This window comes from Heterodontus francisci, chromosome 14 (assembly GCF_036365525.1).
Source record: "Heterodontus francisci isolate sHetFra1 chromosome 14, sHetFra1.hap1, whole genome shotgun sequence".
NCBI lineage: Eukaryota > Metazoa > Chordata > Chondrichthyes > Heterodontiformes > Heterodontidae > Heterodontus > Heterodontus francisci.
The window spans coordinates 49133116-49145298 of record NC_090384.1 but is presented as its reverse complement, the minus strand read 5'-3'; the positions used below and the strand labels follow the sequence as shown (position 1 = coordinate 49145298).

General features: G+C 40.4%; 1 protein-coding gene across 7 annotated transcripts in view; it reads left to right on the top strand.

Annotated features, from left to right (window-relative positions):
- LOC137377033 (synaptotagmin-7-like) overlaps positions 1-12183 on the top strand; it is a 1016894-nt gene that overhangs the window by 847071 nt on the left and 157640 nt on the right. For all 7 annotated transcript variants that reach the window (XM_068046201.1, XM_068046202.1, XM_068046200.1 and 4 more), the window contains one exon: positions 6006-6141. In XM_068046201.1, the coding sequence (XP_067902302.1) occupies positions 6006-6141 (136 nt within the window). The remainder of the gene's footprint in view (positions 1-6005; positions 6142-12183) is intronic.

Genomic DNA, 12183 nt, shown 5'->3' with positions numbered 1-12183 from the left:
AACAGGCCCTTCGGCCCACCGAGTCTGTGCTGACCATCAACCACCCATGTTTTATACTAATCCTACACTAATCCCATATTCCTACCACATCCCCACCTGTCCCTATATTTCCCTACCACCAACCTATACTAGGGGCAATTTATAATGGCCAATTAACCTATCAACCTGCAAGTCTTTAGCATGTGGGAGGAAACCGGAGTACCCGGAGGAAACCCACGCAGACACAGGGAGAACTTGCAAACTCCACACAGGCAGTACCCAGAATTGAACCAGGGTCACTGGAGCTGTGAGGCTGCGCTGCTAACCACTGCGCCACTGTGCCACCCCAAGGTTAAAATCAGCACTATAGTATTTCATAGTGTGAAAAGCTTTAAGATGTACAGATGTGATAAGGTGGCATAAATTGCAAGAATTTATTATTTTGTATTCTAGATTATCTAACTAGTTTTAAAGGAACAGTATAATTTTCTTCCAAATATTTAAAGAATTATCAAAGGGGATCAACGTTTTGGAATGTAAGATGATTTTTAGCACAATTTTGAAATAACTGAAGCCTAGTTAAGTGCTATGGAAGCTTGTTTGAAGCTACCATTACTTCATTCTGCTTAGTCACCTGGTTAATTCCAAAACACAGCTTATATCGAGCATGTTTGCTGCACCATTCCATCAATGTTGCATTACTGTTTTTAGCGGCCAGGTTTTATGACCAAGCAAGAAAACTGCTTGTAGGACAACAATAATGCGGCAAGTTCATTCAGTTCTGGCTGCATATTTGCTTCATAACATTAAGTATTAGTAACACATCAATGTAGCAAATATTCTGCAAGTTACCTTTGCCTTGCAGGAGCTGAGCTGCTCTAACTTGCCAGTACCAATATACACCTAGCATTATACGAGGAAACATTGATCCAGTTAATTAATTTTTGATCTGGTTATTTATAGTATGTTTTAGTATATTGTTGCATATGTATTATGAGTTATCTCTACCAAGAGGATGCCAAGACCTCAGGATTATCCACCATGAAACTGCCAGTGGATCGTATGCATACACAACAGTACAAACCAGAGACGTTCAGGTTTCCTCTTTAAACTTGGCACTAATCTTTAATAACGGTCAAAAATACAGCTTCTCATGATGCATTGCACATGCAGAGCAGATGGTGTAGGGGGTAACATCATGGATAAAGGACTGGTTAGATACCAGGAAGCAGACAGTAGGGATAAATGGGTCTTTTTCAGGTTGGCAAGCACTAACCAGTGGAGTGCCACAGGAATCAGTGCTGGGGGGCCTCAACTATTTACAATGTACATCAATGACGTGGATGAAGGAACCAAATGTATGGTAGCTAAATTTGCCAATTACACCAAAATAGGAAGGAAAGTAAGTTGTCAGGAGGAGGTAAAGAGCCTACAAAAGGATATGGATAGATTAAGTAAAAGGGCAAAAGTTTGGTAAATGGACTGTAATGAGAAAATGTGAACTTGTCCACTTTGGCAGGAAGAATAGAAAAGCTGTATACTATTTAAATGGAGCGAGATTGCAGAACTTGGAGGGATCTGTGTGTCCTGGTACATGAATCTCAAAAGGTTAGTATGCAGTTACAACAAATGACCAGGAAGGCAAATGGAATGTTGCCATTTATTGCAAGGGGAGTAGAGTGTAAAGGTAGGGAAGTTTTACTGCAGGTGCACAGAACCTTGGTGAGACCACATCTGGAGTACTGTGTACAGTTTTGGTCTCCTTATTTGAAAAAGGATATTATTGCAATAGAATCAATTCAGAGAAGGTTCACTCTACTAATTCCAGGGATGAAGGGCTTATCTTGTGAGGAAAGGTTGACAAGCTTGGGCCTATACCTGTTGGTGTTTAGAAGAATGAGAGGTGATCTTATTGAAACATAGAAGATCCTGAGGGGACTGGACCGGGTGGATGCTGGAAGGATATTTCCACTTCTGGGTGACCCTAGAATTGGGGGATAGAGTTTAAGAATAAGAGGTCTTCCTTTGAAGACTAATTTTTTTTCCTGAAACGGTCATTAGTCTGTGGAATTCTCTTCCCCAGAAAGCAGTAGTCATTGAATTTATTCAAAGCTAAGTTAGTTAGATTTTTGATAGACAAGGGAGTCTAGGGTTTTTTGGAGGGGGGAGGTGGGGAGAGACTGGAAAGTGGAGTTGAGACCACAACAGATCAGCCATGATTTTATTGAATGGCAGAGCAGGCACGAAGGGCCGAATGGCCTACTCCTGCTCCTCTGTTCCTATTGCAATCATAAAGACCTTAGATACAAATTGAGATCCGGAGACTCTGGCCATGTTGTAAAGTAGAGCTCTAATCTTCTCTATCAATGAGCTTTGTCTTCAAAAAAAACAATCAACTGCTCACTATACAAACCATTCTGTGATTTCCTCTAGCTCCACAAAGCTAAAAAATACAACGCAAACTATATCAAATTTCCATTTACCACTCAATATAATAGGATTCACAGTATCCTTGTACTGACTGGTTTACTGTGTTGTTAATGTGATTATTTCATAACTGCCATTTCATCACCCATTTATTATGTGTCTTTTTCTGTGTGCTGGTACAACATTATTTGAGCATTCATATTCTAGACTTCGATAGTACACTCCATAGAGTGGTAGACCGATTTTGTTTTCCCCAATTTATTAGTGTTATATTCCTTCTACTTAGTACAATTTAGTGTTTAGTATCAGCATGGTCTGATTAGTTCATAGGAAGTAGGAGCAGGAGTAGGCCATTCGACCCGTCAAGTCTGCTCAAACAGATTGTGGCTGATCGTCTACCTCTATGCCATTTTTCACCACTATCCCTATATCCCTTGATGTCGTTAGTATTCAGAAACCTATTGATTTCTGTCTTAACATGCTCAATGATTGAGCTTCTGGGGTAGAGAATTCCACAGACTCACCACCTTCTGACTAAAGAGATTCTTCCTTATCTCGGTCTTAAATGGCCTTCCCCTTATTCTGAGACTCTGTCCCCTTGTTCTATACTCACCAACCAGTAACATCATATCCACATCTACCCAGTCATGCCCTGTAAGAATTTAAGTTTCAATGAGATCACCTCTCATTCTTCAAAACTCCTAGTTTACCGAGTTTCTGCAGTCTCCTCATAAGACAATCCTGCCATTCTTGGGATTAGTCTGGTGAACCTCCTCTGCAGTCCCTCTATGGCAAGTATATCCTTCCTTAGATAAGGAGACCATAACTGTACACAATACTCCAGGTGCGATCTCATCAAGGCTTTATACCATTGCAGCAATACATCTTTAATCCTGTGCTCAAATCCCTTTGCAACGAAGGCCAACATACCGTTTGCCTTCCTATTTGCTTCCTGCATCTGCATACTAGCTTTTAGTGACTCATGAACAAGGACACCCAGGTCTCTTTGGACATCAACACTTCATAACCACTCCATTTAAGAAATACTCTGCCTTTCTGGTTTTTTTTCTACCAAAGTGGATCACTTCACGCTTACTCACATTATATTCCATCTGCCGTGTTCTTGCCCATTCACTTAGCCTGTCCAACTCCCCTTGAACCCTCCTTGCATCCTCCTCACAACTTGCATTCCCTCCTAGTTTTGTGTCATCTGCAAATTTGGAAATATTATAATTGGTCCCCATATCCAAATTTATATAGATTGTGAACAGCTGTGGCCCAAGCACTGATCCATGTGGTACCCCGTTAGTAATAGCCTGTCACCCTGAAAATTACCCATTTATTCCTGCTCTCTGCTTTATGTCTGTTAACCAATTCTTGGTCCATAGCAGTATATTACCCCTAATCCCGTGTGCTCTAATTTTGTTTACTAACCTCCTGTGTGAGACCTTATCAAAAAGTTCTGAAAATCCAAATACACCACATCCACTGGTTCTCCTTTATCTGCGCTACAACTAACATCCTCAAAAAAACTCCAACAGATTTGTCAAACATGATTTCCCTTTCAGAGATCCATGTTGACTCTGCCCAATCAAATCATTATTTTCCAAGTATCCAGTTATCTCATCCTTTTATAATTGATTCTAACATTTTCCCTACTACTGACGTCAGACTAATAGAGCTGTAGCTGTTTCATCCCTCACTTCCTTCTTAAATAGTGAGGTTACATTTGCTACTTTCCAAACTGCACGAACACTTCCAGAATCTCTAGAATTTTGAAAGATAATGACCAATGCATCCACTACCTCTAAGGCCACCTCCTTCAATACTCCGATGTAGCTTATCTGGTCCAGGGGGTTTATCAACTTTCAATCCAATTAATTTTTCGAGTACAACCTCTTTATTGATCCTGATTACTTTCAGTTCCTCATTTTTACAAGTTGTTTGGTTCCCTAGTGTTTCTGGGAGATGTTCTGTGTCTTCCTCCATAAAGACAGACACAAGCAATTGTTTAGTCTCTCTGCCATTTCCTCATTCTCCACCACAAACTCTCCTGTCTCTGCCTGTAATGGACCCACATTCGTCCTTGCTAATAGTTTCCTTTTCACATACCTAAAGAAGCTTTTACAATCTGTCTTTATGTTTCTAGCTAACTTACATTAATAATCTCTTCCCTTTCTTTATCAGTTTCTTGGTCCTCCTTTGTTGGACTCCAATCCTCGGGCTTGCCACTTTTTCTGGCGACCCTATAAGCCACTTCTTTTGTTAGCCATGGTTGATTCACCTTTCCTGTTGGGTTTTTGTGTCTTCAAGGAATGTATATTTGTTGCAAACTGTGTAATACTACTTTAAATACTGGCCGTTGCCTGCCTACTATCAAATCTTTTAATTTATTTTCCCAATCCACCATAGCCAACTTGCCCCTCATACCTTCATAGTTTCCTTTGTTCAGATTTAAGACCCTAGTTTCAGAATGAACTATATCTCTTTCAAACTTAATGTAGAATTCTATCATATTGTGGTCACTGTTTCCTAATGGCTCCTTTACAGCAAGGTTATTAATTAGCCCATTCTGTAGTTTACTGCTAGTGGAATTAAATTTCTGCTGGCCATGGGATTAAGGTAACTTCAACATTACCTGAAAATGTTTCTTTAAAATTAGATCTGTTAACTTTAAAAAAATAAATTTCTGTGAATGGCCAAGTGTTGAAAATAGGATGTTTGAAGTTGAATGCTGTTAAGTCAGATGCCTGTCACAGCTACCATTCGATTTCTGCTTTCGTTGGTTGTGTTTTGGCAGTGCTTAGCTTGGGTAGGATGTTGTGTGATGCATAACTCTTTGTCCATAAACTGAGCGAAGCCTGGCCAGTCTGCCTTCCACAGAAGTATGTTTTGCTGTCGGTCAGTTGAAAGGTGACCATCATGCTGACCATGGTGAAGCCTGCAACCCAGACTTGTCTCTATCCTCCCAACAAATAGAGGAGGTATGAGGATAGGAAACTTAAAAGCAAGGAAATAAAGTTGCACAAATGCAACTAATAAAAACAAGTGGCCTCTTGTCACTAAGACACAGGTCAGAGTGGGAAAAGGGGGTTATTTAGCATTTATTATGCAGTCTTCATAAACTGCAGAGTTTGAATTATGAGGCCTGATGGTCATCACAGGATTGTCATACACCACTATTGCTTAAGGTTTAAATTGATCACTACATTACAGATGTAGTTCACCTATATGCACAATATAAAAATGTCTTTTTTTGTGAATCTGTTTTCCATATTCCATCCATTTCTCTAATATTTCCCAAGTTACCTTATGTAAATTAATGATGACTAATGCATAATTAGTTAAATTATCATTAAATGCTTAACATATAAATTCATTTTTAGTTTTACGAACCACGTGGACTATTTTGAGAAAATTGAGCTTTCTTGAAGCAGGTCCGTTGGGGTAATTGTGATTTTTTTTTTTGCAGCCATCAAAGCCTAGTTAGACCAGGGAAAGAAAAGGGATCCAGTCTCCTTTGCTAATGGAGCAGCCCATAGTTATCATTGTGGTGACATTGGTCTTGTCAGATTATTAACTGTTATTTCTATTTGCAGGTTACCCACTGGAAATAAGCCAATAAATACAACCCCTGTGCAAGGGCAGGTTCCTCAGGATGACTCTGACAGGAGAACAGAACCTCGCTCCTCAGTCTCAGACCTTGTGAATTCCCTCACAAGTGAGATGCTGATGGTGAGTAATCATGCATCACAACACTCTTAACACTCTTAAATTCCATCTTACAGCCTTGATGGAGCCACTGCAAGAATTAAATTGTCAAAAGAACAAGGGTCTTAGTCTGTCCATATAATTTTTAAGCTATGTTATGTAACATGAGATTGTGTGATTCAGCACAAGTTATCTATAATATATTAAAGGTCTTACATACACGCTGAATTTTCTGTGAGCATCACGCTTGTCATATGTTAGTCATCACACCTCAGACATCTTCATGTATTCTGATTCACCTTGAGCAGTGCTGTAGGGGAGCTGCTAGTATTTCTTAAATATGAAACCATTCACGTTCTGTCTGCTCCCAAAACATTATTCCATATGTGAGTTTTAGACCATTGGAGGGAACAGCCGTTCTATAATTAAAACTTTTAGGGGCTGATTTTTTTCCAAGCCGCCTTCACCACCACCAACCCCCCCCCCCCCCCCACCGGAACACTGTACCCATGGAATGGTGTATAAAGGTCAAAAAGGGGGGCAGATTCACAACTGAGTTTCTAACTCTTTCATGTTTCTCCAGGACTTTGAGCTTTCTGAGGATACTAGGACTGGGCTGCAGTCACAGTTAAGGCATAAGTTCAGTGGTAGGATGCAAATAAGACAGAGGATGTTCCCCACCTCCTGTCTGATTTTTATTGACTTGCAATCATGGATACTGTTACGATCCCATTAGGGTCTGGTAACTTCTAAAAAGAGAAAGTCTAATTCCCAGTTATTACTGAAAGAATTACACCACAAGATCTCACTTTATAAACAAAAAACTTTGCTGTACAAGCGTTAAGTTAATAGTATTTTGCTTTGTTTAACACTACAATTTGGAAACCCATATTTGAAACTTAAAATCTTAACAGAACATGAACACAAATACATTAAACTCTAAATCTCAACAGAACACTCCTATTTGATGGTTACTTCCACCCCAAGAGTTCCCCTAAATGTTGCAGGATCTTGGCAGTTTGTTCACTTCTTCTGGAACCAATCCAAAGTGTACCACAGCTCTTAGGAATGCACTTCAATTTTCCTTAATTTCTCATATCTTCCGAGGTATGAGATCTCCTGAGGATTCTCCCTCTAGCTTCAACTAGGTAAATTCTCCAGTTCTCTTCCTGAATCTGGACTTCCCAGCTTGAGCACGGGCCTTACTCGAAACAGAAACAACCCTGGTTCCCATTGGCCTCTTTGCTCCTGAGCCCAGCTACTCCCAAAGCCAACTGCTTTCTCTGTGGCCAACTTCCTGTCTGAAGCCAACAGCTTTCCAAAAGCCATCTGCTTGTCTGTTAGCAAGCACACATATCAAAACACCAACAGGCACCCCTGCATCATCTATTTACATACCAATGTGGTACACGTCTGATGTCCCAGATGGCAATTTAAACTAATTATCTTGCAACTCCCAAAACATCTCTGATTCCTGATACCCACATGAATAATTGATATTGCCAGCAATGACACAGCAATCTCTTCTAGACTTTCTGGTTCCAACTGTCAACTAAATAAGCCCACCTGGTTTATGGCTCTCGCCTTTCTAACTTTGTCTCTGTAAGCACTCATGGAGAGATTTTTGAACTTTAAATCTTGGGTCGTCTGCAACCCTTTGAAATTCTTACAGCTACTCATTTAATTCCCCAAAACTAGAAATGACCTTTAAAATATTAATGCAAACAGTGAATTAGATGATCTGACAGTACCCAGACATAGGAAAGCCCCATAATGTTAGACTTGGAGGTTTTGAGGGAACTCTGCAATAAACCATTGAAAAGCTCACATGTAAGTTTACCAGTTTCATCCAACTAAATAAGAGATATTCAGGCTTTGGGAATTCTTACAGCCAGCCTCAAGGCTGGCAGTTGGGAAATCAATTGCAGGCCTCTGAGGCTTCCAACTTCTCCAGATCCTCCTCCTCCTTTAACCAGAGGAAAGCTCTATTGGGAGTTAGTTCTATGTCAGGAATAACTGCAGGCCATTTTATGGCCTGTGATAGGAAATACTGGAACTTGTGAGCCCGGATAGGTGCTGCGCAATGGATGTAGGAACCACGAAAATGGTTCCCTGCATCTCTTTGTAACCAATGAATATATAAGTTTGAATCAGTGCTCCAGGATTAAGAGGAACTCCATTCTCCATCGAACCCTGGGAACGCTTGAACCTGTGAGTTTGTCTGGCATTGTTAAAAAATTGGCATCACCATAAATTGTAAGAACAGTGCGTGACATTTTGCTTTCAGCGTAATTAATCAACTGTGTCTTTGGTAATATCGCTTTAAGTTACTGTGCATCAGAGACTCTAATGGTTGAAAAATATTGGCAGTAAAGCAGAACTAGATTTAAAAACATACAGCCTCATTTCCCTTGGCACCTGTAACAGCAACCATAGTTGCTTAGTTAACCACAGGCTTAGCTGAAATCCAGGACAATGGGGAGTGCTATCGCACTCATTTCAATGCTCATAGTTGTATGTTTAGGTATTTTTATGTTACAAAAATGCAGCTAATGGGAAATGCACAGTTCTGTCACCATAGGCTGTGCTTTAAAATATAAATGGGTCATTTTGCGTTGTTCCAGTGGTAGTGAAGAGATACTTTCCTGTGGGTCATGCGATCTGCTGCCACATTGACTTCTGGCTGGCTATAATGCACAACAGTGGTAAGTGAGACTAAATGGGGAAAGGCCAGTGCTTCAGGGCCCATAGCATCAGTTTCTTCAAACCAGTGCTGAAACATGGAAGCGTCTTTAATTTAACAGTGGCTTATCACTTCTGAACATACAATTAACACTGTCTATATTTATACAGTTGTGTATAATTTTAACTATTTAAGTTCTACTTAGGAACAAACAGTCTATTTCAGGTTGTTTCTGTATTAAAATTTTGAATTATTCAATAATTTGAATTAAGCAGCATACATAACATGGAAATTGAATGTGTAGTGCTTACAAAAATCAAATAATTTAAAAGAAATAAACTTTATCCAGTAACAAACTTGTCTTGATTCCCTAATCTTAGCCATAACATTTTTATTAGCTAGCCAATAATTTCAGCTATGGATCATTCCACACAAGGTTCAATTTTCAGCTCACTATACTTAGCCAGGGGCTGGAGATAACTCAAGTACTGTTATAATTTGGACCTTCTGACCACTCCTGAAAGCAAACCATGTATTTCATGCAATCTGGAGCACATCTTAACCTGCTCAATACTTCACTAAACCACAAGTGAAAATAGAAAACAACAACAACTTGTATTTATAGAGTGCCTTAAATGTAACAAAATATCCCAAAGCACTTCATGGGAATGTTATAAAGCAAAATCTGACACTGAACCATATAAGGAGATATTGGGGCAAATGACCAAGAGCTTGGTTATAGAGCTAGGTTTTAAAGGAGCAAAGAGAGGAGGAGAGGTTTAGGAAGGGACTTCCAGAACTTGGGGCCTTGACAGCTGAAGGCATGTCTGTCATTGGTAGAGCGATTAAAATCAGGATGCTCAAGAGCCACATAAGTGCCAGGCAATGACTCTCTCCAACAAGAGAGAATCTAACCATCCCCTCCTTGACATTCAATGGAAAGCATAAATGGGATTGGGCAAAGTCAGCATGGGTTTACGAAAGGGAAATTATGTTTAACAAATCTACTGGAGTTTTTTGAGGATGTAACTCGTACAATAGATAAGGGAGAATCAGTGGATGTGGTGTATTTGGATTTTCAGAAGGCTTTTGATAAGTCCCACATAAGAGGTTAGTGTGAAAAGTTAAAGCACATGGGATTGGGGGTAATATACTGGCATGGATTGAGAATTGATTGACAGACAGGAAACAGAGTAGGAATAAATGGGTCTTTTTCCGGGTGGCAGGCAGTGACTAGTGGGGTACCGCAAGGATCAGTGCTTGGGCCCCAGCTATTCACAATATGTATTAATGACTTGGGTGAGGGAACTAAATGTAACATTTCCAAGTTTGCAGATGACACAAAACTGGGAGGGAATGTGAGCTGTGAGAAGGATGCAAAGAGGCTCCAATGTGATTTGGACAAGTTGGGTGAGTGGGCAGATGCATGGCAGATGCAGTATAACGTGGATAAATGTAAGGTTATCCACTTTGTAAAAACAGAAAGGCAGGTTATTATCTGAATGGTGATAGATTGGGAAAGGGGGCCGTGCAATGAGACCTGGGTGTCCGTGTACACCAGTCGCTTAAAGCAAGCATTCAGGTGCAGCAAGTAGTTAGGAAGGCAAAAGGTATGCTGGCCTTCATTGCAAGAGGATTTGAGTGCAGGAGCAAGGATGTCTTGCTGCAATTATACAGGGCCTTGGTGAGACCACATTTGGAGTATTGTGTGCAGTTTTGGTCTCCTTATCTGATGAAGGATGTTCTTGCCTTGGAGGGAGTGCAAAGATTTACTAGACTGATTCCTGGGATGGCAGGATTGATGTATGAGGAGAGATTGGGTCGACTAGGCTTATATTCACTAGAGTTTAGTAGAATGAGAGTTTCTCATAGAAACCTATAAAATTCTATCAGGACTAGACAGGCTAGGTGCAGGGAGGATGTTCCCGATGGCTGGTGAGTCCAGAACAAGGGGTTACAGTCTCAGGATACGGAGTATGCCATTTAGAACTGAGATGAGGAGAAATTTCTTCACTCAGAGGGTGGTGAACCTGTGGAAATCTCCACCGCAGAAGGCAGTAGAGGCCAAGCCATTAAATATATTCAAGAAGGAGACAGATATATTAATGCCAAAGGGATTCAGGGATATGGGGAGAAAGCAGGAGCAGGGTACTGAATTAGATGATCAGCCATGATCTTTTTTGAATGGCGGAGCAGGCCCGAAGGGCCGAATGGCCTACTCCTCCTGTTTTCTATGTTTCTATTACGATCGCTGAATCCCCCACTATCAACATCCTGAGAGTTACCATTAACCAGAAACTGAACTGGAGTAGCCACATAAATACTGTGGCTACAAGAGCAGGTCAGAGGCTAGGAATCCTGTGGCGGTTAACTCCCCTCCTGACCCCCCAAAGCCTGTCCACCATCTACAAGGCACAAGTCACAAGTGTGATGGAATACTCTCCACTTGCCTGGATGGGTGAAGCTCAACACAATCCAGTACAAAGCAGCCCACTTAATTGGCACCCCATCCACAAACATTCACAAAGTGCACTTTGACTAGCCAAAGACTTCAAGAATACAACTTCATCCAGAAGACCACAGAATCATCCAACCTCACAGACTGTGCATTTAAATTTTATTTATTCTGGACTCTAACTCAACCACAAATCTACTTCTCACTCTGTAATCTATTTGTGTGCACGTGTGTGTGTGATTCTTGTGTGAATGTGTAGCGATTTAAAAAAAAAAAAATTATTTTGTTTAGATTAAGTACATTAAACTCTCCTCTTGTTAAAACTCAAGAAAACCTGTCCGATTGGTTCTTTCACGATCACATTAAAGGTAAAGGGTAAAACACTCAGATGGTAAGCACATCCACTGTTTTAAAAAAAAAAAAACCCTATTGTGGTCAAATGAGGAAGGGCGAGAGGGGGTCTGTGACCCCCCTCCTCACCTGGCCATGCACTTGGTCAGACCCAATTGAGTACAGAGTTCAGTTTTGGGCACTGAACTTCAGGAAGGAAAAATAGGCCATGTATGCAGTACAGCAAAGATTCATGAGAATTATACCAGGGTTTAAAGGGTTAAACTTTGATGACTGGTTGTATAAACTTGGTTTATAATTCCTTGAGTTTAGTAGTTTGAGTGATCTAATTGAAGTTTAAAAGTGACTCAAGGATTCAATAGAGTAGATACAGTGAAACTATTGCCTCTGATGGGGGAATCCAGAACAAGAGGGCACTATCTTAAAATTAGAACTTGATCATTCAGGAGTAAAATCAGGAAGCACTTTTTCATGCAAATAATAGTGGAATTCTGGAACTCATCCCATAAAATGCTATGGACAGATTTTTGTTCGGTAAGAGGATTGAGGGTTATGAAACAAGGATGGATAAGTGAAG